Source organism: Manacus vitellinus, unplaced genomic scaffold, assembly GCF_001715985.3.
Source record: "Manacus vitellinus isolate BGI_N305 unplaced genomic scaffold, ASM171598v3 scaffold_4_pilon, whole genome shotgun sequence".
Taxonomy (NCBI): Eukaryota; Metazoa; Chordata; class Aves; order Passeriformes; family Pipridae; genus Manacus; species Manacus vitellinus.
The window spans coordinates 26,622,641-26,647,393 of record NW_021940604.1 but is presented as its reverse complement, the minus strand read 5'-3'; the positions used below and the strand labels follow the sequence as shown (position 1 = coordinate 26,647,393).

Genomic DNA, 24,753 nt, shown 5'->3' with positions numbered 1-24,753 from the left:
AAGACACCCAACAGGCAGTCTCAATCTGAATTTTAATTCTGTGCAAGTTACTACAATAGTTTTTTTTCCTGAAAAAAATACTGCAAAGAATATAACATATTGGTATAAAATTTTTCATATTTGTAATGACCTACACAATATAGTCATGGCTTTGCTATTCCCAGTATGGCTATTCCTAGCTAATGGAAATAAAACTTTCTTCTTATGTGATGCCAAGACAGTATGTTCTTCCCTCTTACATGCATCTGTATTTACAAACATAGACATATAGAGGCATAGAGTCATTCACAGTGTGAGTGTACACACCACATACACGCAACCTATTTTTGAAGAAACTGCTAAGACATTTCAATACCAGCCAAACATATTTATCTGAGGATTAATCTTCATCTATTGAATCAGACGAGAACACTGCCATGCATACAATTATTTAATTAGCAGCCAAATCCTCTGCCAGTCAGCAGCCGTTCCAGGCATACTGATGGGGCAGTAGATGCAAATCTCACAGTAGTACTGCTTTTTCTCATTACTACTGCAATTAGTACTTAAATTGATGCTTTAAACATACTAATTTCTGGAATAATTCAGGATTTGTATGTTACCTGGGATCGCCTCACTGCAGAGACGACACCAGATTGCTACGCAAATTGAAGCACTTTTGAGCCAAATAACCATCATCATATCAGACAGAACCAATTTGCATTTGCTTTTAAAGATAACAGAATGGCAATTTATGCAAATAAATTAAGTAAGTTTACTTCTGAGTTCTCCCTGAACTAATTATAACAATGTTCTAATTTTTTATCACATCTAAAAGTTGGACTGAAATCAATGTGTATTATGTTAGAAATATGTTGTTAAAGGAAGCCTTTTTTTGATGTCAATATATTTTCTTAATTCAAAATTTTGATGTTAATTTGGTTACAAATGCAGATGTCTGTTATAGACATTTAAGTACTTTTCTTCTTGTTTGCATACCAGTAAAAGGTTTAACTGAAGCTGAACAGTCAAACACAGGACATATTGCTGTCCTTTTAAATATTCAAATAAAAAAACATTTGAAGTATAGCTTTTGAAGTTTTCATCTTTCATACATTTATTTCAAATCAATAGGTTTAGCATGTGATGAATGCTACGGAACATAGCTGTCCTTTGCTGGGAATCAAACTGAAAATCAAACTGAAAATAAGACTCTAGCAGCCTCAACATTTTGTAATAGTACTTTTTTCTCTCCCCTATCAAGTGTGAAATTTTCATCTCCTTTTTCTGTTTCAAATAGAAAGTGAGTGCTGGATCCTTTACTAAGAGTATTCTCAGAAAAAAGGGTGTTTGACAGACCACTTCAGAAACCAGCTAGGATGACATTTGCAATGCATGTATTCCTAGTGCAGAGCTGGCTATGAAAAGGTGGATAACACTCAGCCAGACTGAACGGCCTAGAGAAGCATCTTTAGAGCAGAGAGATGTGGTAATATTAGCCATAAACCAGACTCTGTTACTGGTTAGCAGGGAATAAATGAGAATATTAAAAAAAACAGGCAGAGAAGAACCTTTGTAAAGCTAGCAGTACCTTGAAATTAGAGCAATGATGTGTTGCACTTCATACAGAACATCACGTGATATTTACTGAGGGGAAGTAGAGAGAGTATTTCTTTTCCTAAGTACTCTTCCTTTCCAATCACATTCATAATAATCATGAACAGAAAGTGTTACCTGTGAAATGTGTGCTGTTTGCAACTCACTGTCCAAAATGGAAGCAAAAACATTCTCTTTTCCTTCACAGGCAGCCATTAGTTCGGGAAGACACTCGATAGGTCCTTGGTAACCTCCACGCACACTCTTCCTTTGGCCTTGGCTCCACTTCCTGATACAGACAGAAAAACATATGCCCAGGGAGGGAAAGCAAACATTTGTATTCAGTTGTTTTGGTGGTATAACTCAATACTGGTTTCTGTTATTAAAGGCTGGTCATTTATTTTTGGTTACCATTAATTACTGCATCATCTAGGCATCTATAGAGCTTAGCATTATCTATGATGTTAAGAAGGATACTAATGTAGTTTTATAATGGATTAAAATAAAGAGATAATTAACATACAGAGTTAGTTTTGTTAGGACTTGGAACCCTTCCAGTGATCTCTTGTTAATTTGTCTGGAATCACGGTTCTCAAAATAATCTGTGGGGGTTAATTAATCAATGAATATTGAAAACAGAAACAGAAAATCCATTTGGGAAAGCATCACTGTGAAAGACAGTGTTCTGCTTCTGATTCGTTAATGAACATTCTCAGGCACAACAATGACATTCAAACACAATCAGCAGCTGGAAGTGGAAAGAAATTGCAAAACTGTTAATGCTTAAAGGAATTACATACCGAAAAAGGTAAAGATGCTGTAGCTCTATATTGGGCAAAGTAAGCAGGGAAGAGTCATGTATCCATCTACCCTGAACCACCATCTGCACCAGACTGGTTATATTCAGAGCAGTCACCAGCCAGCCATGATGTGCTGCAACATCCAGCATTGCCTAATCAAAGGAGACATATATTACAAAAAAAAAAAAAAAAAGAATGCAAATATAATTGTGTACCTGGTTCATACAAGTAAGAGCATGGTTATTTAATGTTTAACGTATAGGGATTTCTAGGCCTTCAACATAGGAATTTATTTCAACCCTTATTGATGGCAGTAGACATCTTTTGAATCAACCTCGAAAAAGATGAGTTAAATCCTGTATCATCATCATCAACAACTCTAACTCTTGAAAAGGTAATTTACACCATGTTTTTCGGGTGAGAACAGAAGGTAGTATTTATTCCTTACAAATAACTGCTCTTTTACATAAACCAACAGAATGAACAGAATAAATCTCAACGTTAACTGTAACAGAAGTAGTTACAATTAACTGCAGTATTTGTTTATATTCTGACATGACAGTTGTCTCAGAATTATATAATTATTCAAAAATCCTTGAACTATTTAAGAACACTACTAATATATTCACATTTGTTCAAAAATTAATACTTGTCATTTACCATTAGCGGTTATTCCCATTGGAACTTAAGGACTTAAAAAAATTCCTTGAATTGGGCTAGATAAAACCACTAAAATTTAGCTTAATGAGCATTTTTGAGGTTCTGTTCAGCATTGACATCTAACTTGAAATCTTGAAGAAAGCTTATTAAATGGCTTAAGAATGTCTTGAGAATGAGGGATGTACTTTCCCAAAGCACACAAGCAAAGAAAAAACCACTATCCAGCTATATATCAGACTTCAAAGTGTTAACAATCATCCTGCCTTCCATGTCTCATGAGTTGCTGTTCCACTTCTATGTCCCATGTTTTAGCATTACAAATAAAAGGTATATTATAAGTAACACTAGCATAAAGATCTAAAGCTAATTCATTATGGATTTTGCATTGCGAATGGCTCTATGGACATGAAAAAATTGTTCTGCGTGCTTTTTTTCTTGACTGCACTTAAATTCTGTTTTGTTAGTTTGAAAGGGAATTTAGGAATTCTTCCAAAGGAAAATGGACCAAACATGAACTTGTGGTTTCAACATTTATTTTTTTTTAATAGCAAATGCAGTTATTCAAATAAATGATATACTTTTAACTCTGTCTAGAGTACATTGAAAGAATTATTATGACTTATGGAAGGATTTCAGCTGGTGAAGAAAATGATGTGATGTTAGTTGTCTTGGTTATTTTGTTTTTCAATACCATTACGATCACAATAAAGTGTGGGTTCTCATATTACAACACTAATTCAGTAAAAAGTCATGTATTTAAAAGTAATTTACCATGTAGGAAATTTGGAGTTTGATTAAAATGTTTTTTTAAAGAAATCAAGGAAAGAATCTGGTATATTGAATGGTTTCAACACTTTAAATACTGTCTTGGTGTTAGGAGAGTTCAGTTTGATTTTAGGACTAGGCTTCAGATGTTTCCATGGGTTTTTCTTGTAAACACAAATGATATTGTTTGATACTTACTTAGACAGCAGATACCTGCATCATTTCAACTTATTTCCAGCCACTAGTGTAATGAGAAGAAGCTGTCCATGTAAGTCTTTACATTTAATCAAATGTTTTACAGACAAACAAAAGGCAGCATTTACTTAAGGCAAACTAAACAGTGAAATCTTCTTTAAACAAAGGAATTGTTTACACACGCAGAGCTATTTCAATTAAATTACACTGATTCTAGAGAAATACTGACTTTAAAGACACAAGTTAGTTTCACTCCTGGCCAGTCGCACAGTTTATATTAGCAGTTTACAATGCAATTTCAACAGGTTTTTTTTCCAGATCGGGGTGATAAGATCAGTGACACATAGAAAAATATTTAAAGTGTTACCCCGTATTACTCAAATGTTGTCTCATTTCTCACAAATTGTGGATAAAGTGCCTTTCAGCTAATAAAGATCTACATTTAACACTAGTCTTTTTTTTTCAAGGAAGAGTCATAGTACCCTGAAAACCCTTAAAATAACATTCCTAGTGACCCTAGAACTAGTACCTTACAACAGTGCCTTACTGGTTTTCTTTTTCCTGTCTTTTCACTTGCCTTGCCAAGGTGATTTCCAGGTAGGGTTATTTTTACCAAATAGAAAACAAAATTACATTCGAAATCACATTTGAAAGGAGCAGCTTCATGACCTGTAGATTTCTGTGTTGGTTCACACGATTTTCAGTCACGTAAGGGGGGAACTGTTCTCAGTATGTATCAGACTGAAGCCCATCTTTTGAACTTACAAGGCGAGTCGCTCTTTACCTGCTTCCACATTTTAAAATACATTGAAGACTACCCATACAATACAGTCTGTGTCTCTGAACGTGTTGCTGAGACAGTGTGGTATCTGTCTCCTCTACTCCGCTACCTGACCTCTGTTCTTTCTTTTGTGCTATTCTGACACAGCCCGAAACATCATGTTTCTCAGTCATGAGACTACTGTATATATGTGAAGAATAATGTGTGCATAGAGATCCTGCATTTTCCATAAGCAACAAGAAGAATACAGTAAATTGTATTTTTAGTCAGCACAAAGCATTGGTATTTCATAAAATGCTTCTGAAGATACATGCATAACGTTGCTTTCATTGTTTCTTTTTCCTTTTTTTTTTTTAATCTATCCCTCTCCCCCCCTTTTAAAAAAGGTTTGAAAAGGGGTAAGGAAGAGAGAAGATGTAAGAGAAAGATAAATCTAAAACAAGCTATACACTGAAATTAACTGGAGGATCCTTTCACATAGAAAATCTCCTAGAAATTGATAGAGGCCTACAGATAGATATCCCGTAGGGAGTAAGGAAAGCCTGTATGTGTGAGACTCTGTGTTCCACATTGTTAAAATGAAACCACATGGCAAATCCTCTTTTCCTCCTTATTTTCTGCTTCTTCACCCATAGAATTTATTCACAGCATCACACACACATGTGAAATCCAAGACAGTGACACTGTGAAAAAGTCAGAACAATGGTAAAGTTGGCTTGTTTCATCTGCTGCCTTGGAAACCCACACACATTTAATTTTCCACTAAGTGTAAAACACATAGATGCTTGATACTTAAAAGGTTACTGAAATTCCTATAAATAATCAACGTAACAAACTGAGTCATTCCCCTATTTCCAAATGTGAATGTAAGCAACTAAATAAGGAATATGGAAGACAAAAAGTTTAAGTATTTAATACATATTTTATCTGATGAATAACATATTTAGTCCCTCTGATTTATCCAGTTGCTACCTGTTTGGTTTGTTGTTGTTATTTTTAAGTATAATTTTATAGAAATTAGTGGCTTCTTTAACTCTTACATTGCAAAGAAGAAAGCAATTTCTAAATATCTTATAGCTGATACTATTGGAACAGATTAAGAGTATTATTCTAAACTAAGAAATGGCACAAATAGGTTATCTGCTTTTCTAGCCTCAGAATTTCAAACCAACAAAAGATAATTTCATCACAGAGAAAAAATTAAGAGAAGAGGACAGTGAGTTCAAGAAGTGAAACAGGAACACAGTAAAGATGCTTTTACTTACAGAAAAAACCCATAAACATATTTTTTGGTAAACCAACAAATTAAAAAGGAAAAAAAAGGCCAAAGACCACTAGTTTTTAACCTTAAGTAGAAATGATGGCGTAAATAGGTAGAGTCAAGGGAAGTATTGCTTGTTATAATGGAGAATATGTTTACCATTATCTTATTTGGGGCTCCTTCTGCATTTAGAAGAATAATAGCAGAGGCCTATACTCAGATGGGTTTTCATGAAAGATTCAGGTAAAAGCTTTCAAGCTTTCCAAGTGTCATACTTGGACATCTACACAGTAATAATAGCAATTAGTGACACCTCCTTTACATTTTGTCTGTCACTATCAAAAATAGCTTGGCTTTTACTAACATGGGAAGCAACAACCTATTAACTATGGCGGGGTAGGCAAAAAATGCCAATGCTTAACAATTGATTGATGTAGATATACTTGTTAGGTATGGCAAAAATTCTCATTCTGATGATATTCAGAACTGAATGTCAAAATGTTTGGATCAAAATCTTCCTATTGCTTTCATCATTCCAGGAGTGTATAAAGATGAAACCATCAGCATCTATGATCAGGTTTTCATCTTATTTTCAGGAGCAGCAGATGGTTATCCTTAAATACTGAATGATTTAAACTGATCGAACTGTACCTTTCTGGTCCAACATGAAGCTGAGATTTAACAGTCTGTCTCCTTCTAGACAAAGTTATGACTGATGCTTGGAATTTAAATTATGGTTTATAACTCCCTAGCTTGAGGGAAAGCAAAAATGGAGGCAGGATGTTGGAGATGTGGGTGTGTGGCACATTCACGGATAGCAAAATACACCGATAACAAAACATTGATTTTCTCTGGTGTTTTTAAGCACTCTGAATATGTGTTCAAAATAACAGATACTAAATTGTTCCACAATGAACTTACACTGCCCATTCACCACCCTATCCATTTTTGTCTAGCAACCAAAAAGCAAAAGCCTTTATTTCCGAAATTTTTTGCGAAGTTTTAACACTGTTTTTGGTATTACTTTCACATCCTTCATTTGAAAGTCAGATACACTGGATCACTCTTGTATGACTGGGTAGGTGGCAGGGGACCAGAGACTGTACAACTAGCAGAATTTCTGATCTACTCAAATGATTTAAATAGCTTCTTCCTTTAAGATAAGTTATTGAAGTGTTAGAATGAAACAGCTTGCATCTTATTAACAGAGACTGCATACTGCTTGGAATAATTTCTTCTGTTTGAAGTCAACTGTCATATAACTCTGAATACACTAAGCATGTCTACTTAAATCCTGCAAATATAAGTTTACTGTAAACAGTGTAAATAAAAATGTTAATATTTAGTGGATAAATTATATTTAAGGGAAGTGTCAATGAAGCTACAATGATAACTGCTCTGGATACAAAGGCAAACTAAAGAAATGTAAGAAGTGCCACTGCAGTTGAGAATTACACAACTTTACTCAGCTAAAAGCTGACTGCTTACAGTGATGCCATTGGTGGATGGGGGTGCTGACGCTCCAGGTGTATTCAGGGTAAGTTACATGGCTCAAACTTATCTACTCTTAAAAGGTTAATTTTATTTTTTGTATCAGTGCTTCACAGACTATGACACTTTCATGAGCACCTTTATTCATGAAATTGAAGTTTGGTACATTAATGTAAACAGTCCTCTATGCAGAAAGACTTTCACCTTTGCCTTGAAAGTTTATGAATACATAAATCCAACACATTCTCAGCCAAAAAAATACAAGTTTTATTCTGCAGTGACGCTTTGAGAAAGGTATGGGTATTTAAATTAAATAGACTGCGCAAGATTAAAATACTTCAAGCTCTTACTGCACAGTTACATCAATAAGCAGAGTTAAACCTGGTTGGGTTTTGTACCTGAATTTATTTTGTTTAGCATTCCAATAAAAAATAATCAGAATATCCCCACTGTTGTCTTTGCTGCATACTAATGAAACTTCTGCTGTCTAGGACTAGAATTCAGTTAGAAATACAAGTTTAAATCCATAGATCTATTAAAATCATTAGAATGGAGCCTAATGACAGCTCTTTAAGACTACAGAGTTTATATGACAAATATTTATAGATAATAATAGGCAAAAATATGTGCATTTTACCCACTTTCCTAAAAACTGAATTCAGAATAATAATAAATCTTTTTTGCACATGCTTCAAATGTAGGAAGCCTTCCAATCCGTAAGATTGTATTATGATCCTCATGTGACCTGATATCGTACCAATATAAGTAAAATATTTTTTCAGATGTTAAAGCATGCCATGTACTCTAAGTTTCATGTTTTTATATACATCATGATTAAGATGCTTCAATTATATATCCCAGAAACAGCAACTGACTTGAAAAGTTGGAATTTATTTGAAGAAGTCTTACAGAGGGTTTAAGGTCACTACCTTTGGTATGTTACATATCAGCAAAACAGGCTATCCACAACACCTTTGCATTTCAGAGGCGTAATCTAAAATTATGTTTTAGAAATGTTTTAATTTGGGGATGGGGAGGAGTTCTTTCAGTTCATTTAAATCATCCTTGTACAGCTGCATAGTTTCAGCCTATGCAGCACCACCCCTTGTACTTTATCAGAGATATAGTGACTAAGATGTATTTAATGCTATTCAGGAAGAACTCTTTCTATACTGCCCTCTGTATCCTCCTTTCCTTCCCTTTTTTACAAGCATATTCAGCTCCCTCTTCCATATGCTCTGCTAGTCCCTAGAAGAGACTAATTCTTCATTCTTCCATCATCATAAAGGTCTCACTGATGTATGCAAATTACAACCTTCCTAGCTGCTTCCTGCTTGTAAGATTCCTATCCCTGTATTCATCCTTTAGCCTCCAGAGTAACATTATTAGTATTTTCAGAACCAGGGAAAGGACAAACCATTTACTGTGTACATTTAGTGGAGTGCCACCCTTGGGTTCTTACTGATTTTTTTAGTAGTATTTCAGAGATAAAAGCAGCTACAGAACGTGATACCAGCAATGTAAACTTGATAGGGCATAACCCAACATGTTCAAACTCATTGAATACCAATATCCAATTTATTTTCAAATTATTAATTAATTAATTAATTAGTTATTATCTACTACGCTAGTGAACTGTAAAAACAATAAAATGTTTTTGATAAAAATCTCGTCAATAAATCCCAGTTTCCCAAAATAAACTATGTCCTAAAGACAGCATTTGTTTCAAATATGACACAAATCTACCAAACCCATGAAATATACACAGCATCTTTCTCATAATAAACCTACCCTTACTAAAGTTTAAAGTCAGTTTCAAAGTAGGAATGTAATATTTTGTCAATAATTAAAATTTTTGGAGTGCATTCACAAGAATCCTTTTCAACAGCAACAGTTATTCCCAGTAACTTTGTCCTGAACTTTTAGCCCCATAAGGTTAGCATTCAGGAAGCTCAGCTGCTGTCTAACAAACTTAATTAATCAAAAAGTCATTTCCGAGCTGTAACTATGAGTAAAAGTGCTTCAAGTGTGCTAGCAAGCCTACAAGTTAATCAAAATGCTAATGCAGTACAAATTAAAGTTGTGATTAACATTTCACAGTAGCTGCTTAAGTGAATTGATCACACAAATGGGTTAAGCATTACTCATTTCCTCCAGCCCCAACTGGGAAAAGGTTTGTCATGGGTGGGGGAGGGATTATACACAAGCAGCACCAAATCATCATTAAACTGTCACCAAGATGCTTCCATACACCAGTTCACTGACTATTCACAGCAAACAAAACCCCAACACCACAGCCACAAAGGTAACCCTCCCTTCTCCCACATATATACCTATACAACACAACCAGGCACAAGTAATTCCATCTCAGCATGTCCCGGTACTTTCACTACAAAGTGACCAATTGCTGTTTAGTATCTATAATTGAACATTACTGCCCAGTATATCCACTACAGGTTTTTTGATTATTCTATTATTTCCACCCTCCTAATGTGGGAGAATAGCCATCCAACCATGAAAGCAGCCAGTATTTAGGTAAAATTGCAAACATTGTGCTATCACTGGAATACTACCACATACACAAAGAATAGGTGTAGTAGCTCAAGAGATATGGGCTCTGCTCTTCACTTGTTTCTGAATAATCCTCTGCATTCTCAAGTTAATTTGATTCTCTTCCCTTCCTTCAGTAAAGCTGCCCATTTATTGATAGTTGCCAATGCAGCCATTACACAAAAGCTCTTTCCCTGGACACTTCTGGACAAATCTTACATATGCAACTGTAAAATAGGCCTTTCCAGTAACTCCCACCACCTGGCAGCAAGTCGTTGGCACACCTGCACTAACAACAGGCAATATATGAGCTCAAAACACTTTCAGGATCTTTAAGAACTTCTCCATTTCCTCATAGGAAGGAAAAGAAAAGATCCAAGGGATATGGCTCTCCCAATCAATACTTTTAGTGGCTGTTATGAACTGAGGCTTGGGTATGATGAGAAGTGCAGGGCTGAGGGACATACTCTTTCTTTTAGTCACGAAATGGCAACATGAGCTCCTCTGCTATTTGTATTTGTGCTGATATGGCCTGAAACTACCTTTTGCATACTATTGCTCCTTCTGAGGAGCAGTAGATACAGCTCCAACCATCACCCAGAACAGCCTGAAGTTCAGTACAGTAAGTATTTTCTACATAAGGTAGCTCTTAGCTGACTTGGGCAGTACATTTGTGCAACAACTCTGAACGTGTACCACAAAGATGATTCTCGTAAGAACTGTGGGAAAATTTGCAATTTAAGTGACCAGAAGCAACTTATTAACTTTAACGATTTTAGAATGGGTAAAGCAGCATCATCATCTAGCTAAGGAAACACAGTGCTTAATCCAAAGAGTTTTTTTCCTTTCCTGTCAAAATTAGATTCTCCAGAGGAGTAACATGATGGGGAAAGACAGGCCATCAGTGACAGCGTTACAAGGTACTTGTTTCAGGGATGTGCAAACTAATTGTCCCCTGCAAACTAATCCTTATTCTGCAGTTTGGAATCTGTTTCCATGTCCATCTTCTCTCAGTGCACAGCTACCCTACTGAGATGTGTTTAACACATCCATAGGTAAACACTTCTCAAAGGTTAAGGCTGAGCTCCATGGCAGTTCTACTCCTGGCAATATTAAAATATTTTATCAACGATTATACTACAAGTGGAGGCTTGTGGCCAATCCCAATGCAAAGCCAGCAACTGTCACATTATTTCTGAGAAGAGACGGCCCTGCTGAATCCAAGACTGACAGTATTACTGCCTCAATTATCCATTTCAATTAATGCAAATATAGGGAATAGTCTTAGAACAGCAGAGTAAGAACAGATCGCTGAATACACAGTCAAAAAATATAAAGCTTGAAAAAAGAAATAAAAAGAGAGATTATATTTAGTTTCACATATTCTTAAATCAGATAGGAAAAAAAAGGTGAGGTATTGTCTTTACAATAATAACTATATTTTATAAAAATATTAGAAAAATATTTTCATTAGAATTTTTATTATTTAATGTTCATTCCCCTTCAAGAAGTGAAAAAATGTTTGATTTTGAGCAGCTACTGGAGTGCTCAGCACCATCTTACTGACATCTCTAGCTTTTCTCAGTAAAAATAATGCAGAGTGCAAGGCTTGAAGAGAATATTTTGTCTACTGTAATTGTATTAATGGTAACAGAGGCAAATAAAAATTAAATTACTTGGCCAAGTTACATAGGAAGTCATGGTAGCTTTTCTGAGCCACGGGAACCTTCTGTGCTTTTTGAGAGTCTGTCACTGATAACAAACTAGATTTTGACTTGAGGTTTTCAGTGTAGAGCAGGGGTGTTCCTTCAGTCTAGTCAATGCCTCAGTGGCCATTCAGTGCAGAGATGGGTGTAGGAGCACACAGGCATTTACATTCCAGAATGTTACATATTGCTATTGCCCATATTTCTGCAGTAAAAGCGAAAAGATTCTGCATTTCATCCTGGGCATATAGATACTAAATTTTATCTTGCTATAATGAACTCCACCTACATCTAACAAAGGCCAACTACAGGAAAATTGTAACAGAATATATTTCTTCCAATTACATTCCCACCATGACTCCTCAAATTCTGTTAAATGCTTATGACTTCTATATTTCATCATAAGTATAAAGAACAGAATTCTAACATAAAGCCAAAACTTTTAAGACATCTCAGAAAAAATTGAGTGGTTGCATAATTTTTTTTAATTAGAAGATAGTGAAATCTTACCTGAAATCCAGCAGCTACACTTACCTATGTAATGCTGTTAACATAGTTTTCTGTCTGACCACTAACGTTACTCAGCCTAAAGTCACTAGTGATGAAAGAGGCCCAGAAGATGTTGGAAGAATGGAAGGGAGGACAAAGCAGGTGGGACAGGAAAGGGAGAGGACCATGGGAGAGAAGGCTGATTCAGGTGAAAGACACCACAGAAGACTGGAGAAGTTTAATAGCCTGTGATGGAAAGAGGCTTGCCTATATACCATGGCTAGAGATGGCAAATCTGCTCTCCAGGGGACCTGGGATACAGGCTTGCTGTACATATTGAGATACAACCACTTATAAAAGCTCTTTGAAATATCTTGATTTCTTGTAATAGAAAAGCAGCGCTGTCATTCACACCCCCACCAGCAAAAATACCATTTTGTGTTTGGGTCACAATTTGAAGGTTAGCTACACAACTTTAACACTGAAGTACTTTGGAAGTAAATAAACAAAATTTCAATGTAACTCAAAAAACAATTCCAGCCTCACTGTTGAATTTTATGTTTGGTGATGCACAAGCACGTGTTCACACACACACACACAGAACAACACCCACTGAATATGTTTATCAATGGATAAAATGGATATAAATGGGTTCTATGGTTCAGTTCCTTTTCTCACAACTAACATCTTTTTTTCTACCTCTGTTGACCCAGAGTTCATCATCAGGTCAGTGCTAAGGAAAAAGGTAACAACCAGTATGGAAAGTGTAACCCTGTCTATTGCTTAGATTCTGGGAACTTTAACCTCCGTTTGGAAAGCGTGACTAATTACATGGAACTAATATTCTCCCAAGAGATGTAAACCATGTGCCAACTTCAAAATACAAAAATGCTTGCATGTTTTTTCTTTTTTTTTTTTTTTGGTTTTGTTTTGTTTTTTAAAGAAGAATTTTCTTTTTTTTAAGATGACTGGATACATAACATTATGTAGTAGTTAACTGAAGGCTGGAGTGCCAAGGCATAATAATGGTGTTTTTCTGAACTCCACTTTAAAGGTACTGCTGAATATTTGAGTTTTTTCTTCTAAGTGATTATTGTTTCTGAAATGCCTATGATGCAGTAACAGGATTAAGAAAATACATTTCTTAGCAAAGAAGGACAAATATTAAGCAAAATAACTATTGAAAATGATATTTAATTTACATTTTCCCCAAATATGTAATTACCTCCCAAATGCTAATTCCACAAACATCTAAATGAACTTAAAGTATATGATTCCTTTGAAACAAAGGTGAATTTTCTCACCTGAGCAAGTGACATTTTTCTCTGTTAATAACTGAGTATATTGTATAGTTGTCCTTACATTGAAGCTTTCAGCACCATGATTTTATTGATTTGAAACATTTGGAATAGACTTGAGTTCAAGCACTGCTGGTTGCCAAGTTTAGGATTGTGTAGCAGTAACATCTGTGGTGTTATTTGCTTCTTATTTTCCTTTTCTTAATTTCAGTTTTGCTTTGTTTTACATTAGTACTATAAACTTGTTTTTGTTAGTATAAGGTTGAGCCTCAATCAAATCACTAAACTGCCCACAGTATTTTCTCTGTCCAGAGAACTGTAGGAAGAAAGAATTACTGGCTCTATTTTACAGATATTGAACCATAGTTTGTTGAAGGCTGCCTGATCTTCAAGAACCTGTGAATGAATCCTTGTCCAGTATGACAAGAGAATAATATTTCTTTCCAGCATTATCAGAGGGGCAGTTGTTCTCTGCGACAACAAGAGTTCACCTCTCCTGCTGTAACTCTAACAGAGCTTTTCAGATATGGTAGCACTCTATTCTGAACTCAAATTGCTGCTTTAAAATTCTTTTGAGGCATGCAGCTGTGCATGTGATCACTTGTTACCAGTACTCTCCATGGTCAGTTTGGTTTCTGTAGGTTGCAACTGCAGTACAACTGTAAAAAGTCACAAGACTCCAGACTGAGTTTAAAATCGGAGTTTGAAAGTGTGCTCTTTCACTGTGTGATAACTGGGACACAAAAGACATACACAAGTTAGAGAAAGCCCCCGTATCTCATCCAAAATCACATTTCAAAACATGTTTTATTTATGCTTGGCAGTGACTGTAGTGCTTTTGGGTGCTATAAAAATAAAAGTACCCAGGGGAAATGGGTTCTTGAAGGTGGAGACAGGTTCTTGGGGGTCAGCATAACAATCTGCAGGTAGCACACTCGTGCAGGAATGACTTACATAAAACATTCCACGATGCAGAGATAGGAAGCTGTTGCATATGAAAGCAGAGGTAAGCCTATGGCAATAGATGCTTCCAGCCAGAGTACCACTATCTCTTTTACCATAAGTTTGTTTACCTCCAGTTCTATAAAGTGAGAATCTTTATGAGCATCTAGTTTCTCCCCAAACAGTGCTGTAATACCATGTCGTACCAGTTCTCCACAAGACTATAACAAATCTTCAGATTTTTCTATATTCAAAACACTACACCACTCTAAGAATAAATAGTAACCCAACAAGAGTTACATATTGAAATGCATCACAATACCTGGCATATTCTAATTGCTTGATCCAGTACTGTCTTTGTATCAGTTGCATAATCTGGACAAGGCAGCATGGCATGACTGAAGTGGGCTTGAAGCAGGAGGTGTGTTTTTGTGTGTGAACTGTCAAATGAATGGGGATTGACTTCAATTGGAAGGTGTTTTGCCAGTTCACTGTTCATTTGATCTTCATTGTGTCTCACAGGCAGATCCGTGTACTCGTCAGCATTCTTTAAAAAAAGAAATAAATTATTAATAATTGTAATTAACTTCAGAATAACTATTATTCCTTGCTGAGGCATTAAAAGTATATGCATTTAATTTACTACAGTTAGATTTTATTGTTAAAATAGCATCATTTAAATATTTAGAAAGTTTTAAATGTTTACTTATTTATCAAAATCACATGTGGGAAACAATAACTAATATAATATTAACAAATATTCACTCAGTTATAAGTTTTGAATTTTTTTTCTTCCCCACAGTTGATAGTAACATTAGACAAGAGGAAAATATAAGCAATGAAATAAAACATTCATTGGATGGATTCAGTAGTAGAAGATGACCTTCTACAGATATCCTACCTTGTTGGCTCACAAAAAACATTTTAAGCTTAGCTATATAGAAGTCAATAATTCACATTTTCAATTTTCAGGGTTTATACTTTTCTGTTTCTATTCAAAACACAGTAGGTTTGAAATAGCTCTGGTAAGGTTATTTTCAAATATTTTTTCAATATTTTGAGCAGTCAGTGTCTAAGCAACAGATGAGCGATCAAAGCAATGAGCAAAACTGTAAGCATGTGCTGAAAACCATCCTTGGTGCTACAGAGTGGGATTAATGCTATTCATACCAAAATGAAAGCTGTGTAAAAACTTTCTCATTATTGCAAAAAGGAGCTGCACACCAACATGTAAGCTAAATGTAGTTATGAGTAGCAACATCTGTGGGGCTGAGAGGAGCAAGTACAACTATTCTAGTAGCCTGAGCAGAGATGTTAATTCTCCTGCTAGGGAAACTCACTGTCTCTGAAAGAAAGTTCAACAGAAGCACCTTAAGAACGATAATTTAGGCTGAAGAGTAATTCTTCTGACTTAATTGGCAATTTTTTTTCCTCCGCAAAATCCTCTTGTGCATGTATGTGTATATATTGTTTGGAACGAGAATGATCTTTCGAAAGTAGAAAACTTGCAAGTAAAGTAAGAGTTTTATAATATGTGATATCTTTTCCATCTGGAATTTAAGAAAGTGTATTTCTTTTGCCATAAAATAAAAAGTCATTTGGGTAGCCCGAAGGGCAATGTCTTCCAAACTACAGGCTTAGCAGAAACCATTAAATTAAAGTGTTCAGGGTTTTATATTCCTCTTAAACTACGGATTCAATATTATGCATTTTAGTCTTCAATCTCCAGTCAGACTTCCTCCAAATCCACATTAATGAAATATTTGCAACAGTAACCAGTAAAGAGTAAGGCAAAGAAAAATGGTAATTTTAGAACACCTACTAAAACTACCTGATTGACTTGCAAAGTACTGTATCTGCTTATTAATATTCTAACACATAGAACCTTTTTTGGCATTTCCTAAAAAGAGTTGGATAGCTGTTTTTCATCCCTTGAAAACCGACAGCACAAAATTTTCTCTCTTCTTTAATGGCATGAGGAAACTATGTCTAAACTGATATTAATATAAAAAGAATGGTAAGTATTAGACAATTTAAGTTTTGGAAAGAAAATCAGAATGTCATTAGTTTATTTCATATCTCAACTGCAGATTAGAAGTGAAGACTGAATAAAGACAACTGCTGCTTAATCCTGATGTCTCTGCTAGATCTCTTGTGAAAACTGTGGTCATTTATTCTCTGAACCTAAGGTCACAATCTTTTTAAGCCCTATAGAATTCTGCATGTTTGCTTCACGCTTTTTATTTAACTGGCTTCTCCTTCAAAGATATTTTAAATAATATTTACCAAGGAGATTTTTACTTAATTTTGCTTTGCAGTTTAAAGTAGCAGAAAGAAGGAGGATCAGCCAAGTCATTCCAATGCCCTGAAAATGCATTTTCCCTAATTCTTCCCCAGCACATGTTTTATTTACCTCGAAAACACTCTTCTTATTTTAAACAACTTGCCTACTTAATTTCCTGTTTGTGATCATTGACTGTAAGTAAGTAAGGTTCATTTTCTTATCTGCATCATGTAGGTAATTAAAGGAAATTGAGAATGGGTAGTGAAGCTTTTATACAACTGAGAATGAAGCTGAATGGAGGGCACTGAGGTCAGCAGAGTCCATTATATTTTTATGTGAGAGGCCGGTATGTCTGCCCTGTCCTTGTTTGCTTAGTGTAGGCTGGACAGACTACTAACTGCAAATCTGTTTCTCTGATTTGCCCAGCTGTCCTTGAATAAAGACATCTTCCATTGCAAAATGTTAAATGACAGTGATTGACAACTCTGTGATGAACTCTGCTTGCAACCCCCCGCTACTGTTTTCAGGTTGCACAAGAAAAGACAGAATAAAGAAACATCCTTTGTAATCACCTCAAATGGGCCCTGCTGTTCACTCAATATTTTTTCATTTTAGTTTTCCTTTTCACTGTGAATCTCAATCTGTGCTGCAAAGGCTGTAGGTTCAACTATTCCACACAATATATAATATATATGGTTTTAGTACACTGTATCTGAACACCGGTCTTACTTCCATGGGTGAGGAAACAGATCAAATTACGTATCAATCATTAATCTTCATTCTAAAGTCCAGAAACTCAATGCAAACTTCATAGTTAAACCACGAAACACTGCTCTGCATTTTTCACTTTCCCATTTCCTTCTCTTAAATCAGGAGTGTTCCAGCCCACGTGCAAATAATATGTTTACCAGCACCTACACAGTTATTCATAACTTGGAGTACACCAGGAGATAACTAGGAATTTTAGCTATGGCTTCTGCAACTGTGCATTTGGTAGTCACGTCACATCTCGCCTGCATTTCTGTGATGGACTTTCCCAATAATGTCTTGTTTTGGGCATTGGAGACTGCTGCATCATTTCAAGGGTGTAGAAGTCCTCTCAGACTTACAATTCAACCCGTACGTGATGCGGGATGGTCATACAGGAGACTGCAACTTGCATTGCCAGGGAGAAATGTCACACACAGACCTGCATAAACTCAACAGTTACATTCTACAAGGCCAAAGGGCTATTCTAGTAATTGAACTCTGTTTCCTGCATAACACCAGCCACAGATTCATCTTAGAGCACTGTCTGTAACACTGTGTTCCAAAAATGCAACTTACCATTTATTTGAACTATTGGAACAGTTCTAAAAATAAACAACTCATCCTATTCTAAAATTTACCTTTTGCAGTTTTGTGGTTCTATTAGGCATTTGAGGAGTCAGACCAAACTAAAATTTAAACAAGGTACCCAACATGGTGAGTACTATGCTTCACACTGTCCATAGAGTTAAAAAAACCCCCAGATTTTCTTTATACCCACAAAAAGTGTAAGTTTGGCTGGAATTACTGATTTATAGTAAGAGCTGAACTATAAACTTATACTACGTGTAAATCTTCTAAAACATTTTAAATCTCAAGTAACTACATCTTGCCACATTGCCTACAGAAAAGAAGAGGATACTTGTGGACCACAGACAGAAATAGGATCAAGGTGAGCAACTAAAGTAAACTTGAATATTTTAAGTTAAGTTCAGTCATGGGAACAGTAAAACTTATAAAGTTAATGAGTTCTAGACTTTAAAGAGCAGTTGATTAAATTGTAACAATGAGGGTCTAAAATAAACCAAAAATAGTTTCTCACATTCCAGAATTGAACCAGTAGTCTTTACTTTAGCAATGTTGTTACTGAAACTGCCCTAGAACTGACTGACTGCCTGTATGTTCCTTTTCTTTATATAGATACTGTGAACCCAAACACACCATATTCTCAACTTTAATAAACTTGCAATGTGCTTTGCTCTCTCTGAAGTTTCTGATGAAGAAACAAAGGAAAAGCATTCTGAGAAAATATGCTATAAAAACTAACAGTTGTTAAGCTAAAGTATTAAAAAATCTTGCAGTAAACTAGTACTAAAAGTAACTACCAAAATAATAAAAAAGAGAAAAGATGAGGATCATTTTTAGCTAATACAGTAATTGCAGTCTCTTTACCTGAAACTTGGTTTAAATTACATAAGCTTCTCGTAATCTTAGTACATGCTGAAAGACTGCAAAAATCATCATTTTTGCACAAAATGAACAAATAAAAATAAGCCGCAATAAATAAATGTGGGGAGTTTTCATGGCTGTTCTGCAGTTAACACTAATAATACATTATGAAATAAATTTTAGTTCTCTGCTACCAGAAGTCCTAAGGTATGCCAATATGCAACTTATTTTTGCAAGTGCAAACAGAATTTTTTGGGTAACTGGATAGGCAAATATAAGTTCAACAATAATATTATTATATAATCGGCTTTTGTCTTGTGTGCCATTGTACAGATTGACACAGAGTATTCTATTACACCATCCTGACCTGCCACACTGTGCTACAGTGTATAGGAAATAGCTGGAATGCAAAATTTGAAGCAGACTGTAACTCTCCTCATTTGGATGATATCTATATTATCCTTAATATAGGATGGAGACATGTAGCATGGTCAAAATAGAGAAATAACAAGGACTGATAGTTTGTGAGCAGCTAGGTAATGGGGTCTGTCTCATAACAGATTCACAAATTCTTTCTTTGAGGATATTTGATCTCCTGTACTTAAAACCATTTGAAATTATTTCCATTTTTTATACATACACATACATATCTCCACTCGTGTGCTGACAAAAATCTCATTTGATCCTGCTACCTGTACCATCAGGAAAATAAAAGAATTTCTTAAGTTCCCAAGTTAATCTTCCTTTGCTCATGCTCCTCCCAGGAGCACAAGACCATATTATCTGACACAGGAATGACACAACCATATACTATGAAAATGATTTAAATTAACCAACATATTTATACTATATTTTATCATCACATTTTCAAATCTGATTTTGACTTATAAGCAAAGACGTTAAATTGACACAGATTTATCCTGACAGGCAGCTAGAACACAATCAAACTTACATTTACATTCAGAAAACAAATAAATGTGAGGAAATATGTGCTTTATAAAGAGGAAAAAGAAGAAAAGAAGACCAAATTGAATTAAAACTTGTTTTTCAGCTCATATCAAAAAGGAAAATAGATTGAAAAATGGAATTGGAGAAGTACTTGCTAGAATTACTGCTCTGAAAAGTTTAACTTTGTTAGTGATTCCATTATAAACTCCTATTTATTGGTAGCCTATAAATGTATGTGTTTTGGTCTCAGTTTTATAGGACACAATTCCAACTTCCAAAGTTTAAAGCATTTGGGTGTTTTTTTAATCTTAGCCATAAAAGGTCTAGGACAATATTCCTGTTAAAAGACAGTTATAAACATATGTTACTAGTTATAGGTTTTAAGAACAAGTATGATGCATGTTTTCAAGATTCATGTTATAGACTAAAAGGTAAAAACCTCTGTCATTTCTACCAGCTCACTCTATTTTACCCATGTAAAAATATACTTTTAAGAGAAACTTTGCAGAAGTAGCATTTCAGATTTCCAGGGTAGCCTGGCAGGCTCTGGTAAACCACAGAGCAGACTGAAGTTTTGTAGAGATCTTAAAGATGGCGTAACATGATGCAAAAGAAGACAACAAAATTTTTCAAGCAAGATGAAAATATATTTACTACATTATACTGTAATTCAACACAGACACCATATTTATAAATAGGCTCCTAATCTTCATCTACTGTATAATATCTCTCCTTGTCAACTGCATGCACATGTGGCAGTGCCATCAAATGGCACCCAGTATATTGGAGCCAACGCTGCAGGGCAGCTCCTTTCCAATGGGAGCCTTCCCATTCCTTCTTTTCCAGGGTTGGTGGCTGTCAGGGAGGAATGGCAGAAAGCAAAGCCCTGTGCCAGCCGCTGAGGCCCAGAGGAGTCAAAGCCACAGCCCCTAGGCAGCAGCTGTCCCTGGCTGTGGAAAAGGGCATACCCTCACTGGGGACTCTGTCTGCCCTAACACTCCACTCCAGCTTGGGTAATAGCAAAATGATCTTGTCACTTCTCTAGTACTCCATCAGAGTATTCTCCACTCTCTACTTTTGGAAAAATGACAAGAAGAAAACAGATATGTGTAGGATTGAGAACACTGTCCAAGGAAAAAGACCTACTCAATATCTTTTTGAAACAAATAGTAACTTTTTAAATTTATTATCTAATTAGTGTTAAATGCACTTTTAGAGATAATAGATATGTGTCAAAAAAAACAAAAAAAGAAATACAGAATTCAAATAGTAAAGTTATTAATCCAATTAACTAGGTAAGAGCAAAACAGTGAGGGTGGGCTACCCTGGGCTCTGTTTCCAGATTTAAGACTCATCAGAACAGATATTGGAAATTTCCAGTTGAGCATGAGAAGTTGAAGAGAGAAAGTTGTAAAACCCGTCAACATGCAATTATGCAAATCTATTATGTTTTAAACATTAGTTTGTAACTATCTTTCAGGATTTAAAATGGGTACATTTCTGCAATGGGCATAGATTATAGAAACATACAAGTTAAAAGTTCTTACAATTCTTATAAAGTTATCATACTAGTGATCAGAGAAATAATATACTAATTGTATTCTCAGACTTTTCACTTTAAACAGACAAGTCTTTGATATTTGCTTTTACATAGCTGCATATGATAAACACTACAAATTTTACAATTACAGAGATTATAAAAAGTACAACCTAGGGCCATGAAACGGTTGAGTGATCACTTAAAAACACCCTGAAGGGTTTAGATTTCACAAGTTCACTTCTTACTTAAAACATCCAAACTACAAACTACTGATGACATTCCTGATGACCAGAGGTCAGGAGTCTAAAAGACCTTTGCCACTGAGCACAGAGCAATAGGAGGTCAGCAATATTAGCTACCAGTAGCAGAGAGTGACCTGGCAGATCTGGGAACTTCTAAAGTACCAAGTTAAATTGCAGACTTCTGCTTCAGCATAGAGGTGATAAAAGAATATACAAGCATGCTGGCACACAGGAGAGGGAGGATTATATAAAATAACAATAATTTGACATGGGAAACAAGTTCTTAGGAGTTCTGTACTAACTTGAAAGTTGATTTTCCCTGTCTTTTCTAGTTTCCTAAGCACATTAGAGAAGCTGAGTTTCAGTGTAGGGGAAGATACAGTAATAGATAATACAATTGTTGCAATTATTTTACCAAATGTTAAATAATATATTTAGAGAACTATTCTGTTTCAGGATAATTTCTTTTTTAAGTTGCATACTTTACTAAGTCCTAACTCTCACAATCCATATTTCATAAAGGTTATGATCATAACCATAACTCGGCGCTACTTTTTTTGGCCAGTCCTAATAAAACCTGTTCTAAAAATACATTTTCCCCTGAATGTACAGGTACTTTCATAGTATTAAGCCTGTACAACTTTCATAGATATGGCTTTAGTTCCCTCTCAGGTTTCTAAGTTATTCACCTAGAATAAGTTACTTTGACCACAGCAAAGAAATATAAATGGAATGTTATAAATTCCATTTATAAAGTGAATTATTGTAATGTGAGAGAATTGTTCCATTTTATTGTTGTAAATGGTATATTTGAGTTTTTGCCTCTCCAACAGGTCTGACTTTTCTGATTACTTCTCGTGAGAATGCTTTGAACCAGCACATTCTGCATGTGTTATCATCACTCCATTTATTTTTAATCTTAAAACCTAGATAGGGCAGTGACCCACAACTTACTTTCCCTGTAATCTCAAGTCATATTATAGGAAAGATTTAAAACTGACTGGTTCTGGTTGTACTGAAACTGATTATATTGCACTAATACAGAAAAGCTTTTCAGTGCTTGAACTCAGTAATGTGCTAAGACAAAACTGGGAAAACCTCTCAGAGTATACATTCAAAAGTCTGATTGTCATGAGAAATCTACTTCAGTTCCATTTGGACGTCTGTCCACATTTTGAAACTGAGCTTGGCTGAATTAGCTGGCCCAACCACTGATTGAGATGATGATAGCAATAAAAATTGTAATAGCAAATCCTGGCACAGAGCTTTCCTGGGAAAGCGATCAGTCGTTTTCCATCTTTGGCTTTGATCCTCCATTGGGATCTTCCAGTGCAGAGCCCAGACCCAGGGAAGAAGTTAACAGATCTCTGCATTAAGTTAATGCTACTCTGCATGGAGACAGGAGTGCTACTAATTTTTTTATGTGAAATGGGGCCCATATATACTGTATATGTTAATGGCAAGCTGTAAAAGCTCTGTGTGTTGAAAACCGGATTTCAAATCTGCTGACCTGTGGTAGCTCCCCTAGTGGGGAGCCGCAAATGCACACTGCTGCATTTTTGTACTGGATTAAATTCCGGATCTAGACTACTATGTGACCAGAGACAAAAGGGAATAAAAAGTTCACAGGCGTGAATACCTGTCAACATGTGGTGAAATGAGTAGCAGCCTCTGTTCAAGAGAGGCTCAAGGCCAGAATAATAGAGGAACAATACGAACTGGCAGAAATATATGGGAAACTTGGAAGGTGCCTACATGAACAATGTCTTTTCAGCAAGCCAGTGCTACTGGTCTAACTCTGATCACTTTTAAATGAAAATAGTTTAATATTATAACAAAAAAACACAAGTCTAAGAGGAAATGACAGCTGCTGCAAGTAAATTTCAATAAGGGTAGTTCCCTGCTGATAAAAACTGGCACATCTCCACTCATTTCAGTGTAGCTATGTGGATTAACATTGCTTGAAAATCTAAATAAATGTTTTGAAGAACTCAAGGGCTACAAGGAAATACAGAGATGGAAAACACTGGTAATTACAAGGGTGAGAAAGACGGGTAATCACCGAGGAGGCAAAAAAGTCAGTAAAAAAAAATATTTTGAAGTCTATTAAACAAATAGAAAATCTGTGAGCATTTTGGGGTGCTTGATTTCAGGAAGTTCTATCAACATTTCTGTCATGAATGACCACAGGTCTGATACAAAGAATTACATGGCAAAAACACCCTTGTACCACACTTGACCTTAACAGAACATGCTGTTACTGGAATGGGACATACCATATATTCCTAGCGCAGTGATAATTTTTCTTGGTGATGTTCACTGCACACAAATTTTTGAGAATATTGTAAACTCAGTTTTCCTACACAGACTTATACTAGGTCTTTCTGACCTGTAAATAAAGGCATTAATCTAAAGTGAACTGTAAGAGCTGTATTAAAAAAAAAAAACAAAACAGAAAGATAACTGATGATTAAGAGACTTGCAGAAATTTTGCCTCTGGTGTAAAGTTTTAAGAACTTCTTTTAAAAGACAAAGAAAACTGAGATTTTCAGGACCAGATGTCTAGGAAGATCCCATTTGGATTTGAGCTACTTAAATTTGCAATCATGTATTTATACATCTAACAGAGCTTCTGTTTCCCCTAGAATCTGAAAATTAACTAGCTTTGTAGCATCTTCCTTGATCTGCCACCCGTGCCCTGAGGATTAGAGACTCCACCTGAGCTTGTTTTACAAGCATAACAGAAAAAATTAATCTCTGCTGGCAGCGATCCCACTGGGATACTGATGAATAATGATATCCCTCTCTTGCTGCCCTCTCAGTCCACTAGAAAAGCCACTCTAACCCAGCAACGTGGAAACCGCTGAAACCATTCCAGCTGTGGATTAGCAGGCAGTCAAGCATCCATCTGTTCTGTGTGAATCAAGAGAAAGCAAACATGCATTCTTATAGCTAAAGAAGTATTAAAAATTAGCATCTTATATGACTACATATAGTAAATATTAAGACAATTATATGCAAAGGAAAAAA

At 35.5% G+C, this 24,753-nt stretch overlaps 1 protein-coding gene across 1 annotated transcript in view; it reads right to left on the bottom strand.

The window, feature by feature from the left end:
• ASCC3 (activating signal cointegrator 1 complex subunit 3) overlaps window positions 1-24,753 on the bottom strand; it is a 264,177-nt gene that overhangs the window by 6,961 nt on the left and 232,463 nt on the right. The window contains exons 37-39 of the mRNA XM_018078048.3: window positions 14,836-15,060; window positions 2,376-2,527; window positions 1,714-1,864 (exon numbers count right to left, since the gene is read on the bottom strand). Of these exons, the coding sequence (XP_017933537.1) occupies window positions 1,714-1,864; window positions 2,376-2,527; window positions 14,836-15,060 (528 nt within the window). The remainder of the gene's footprint in view (window positions 1-1,713; window positions 1,865-2,375; window positions 2,528-14,835; window positions 15,061-24,753) is intronic.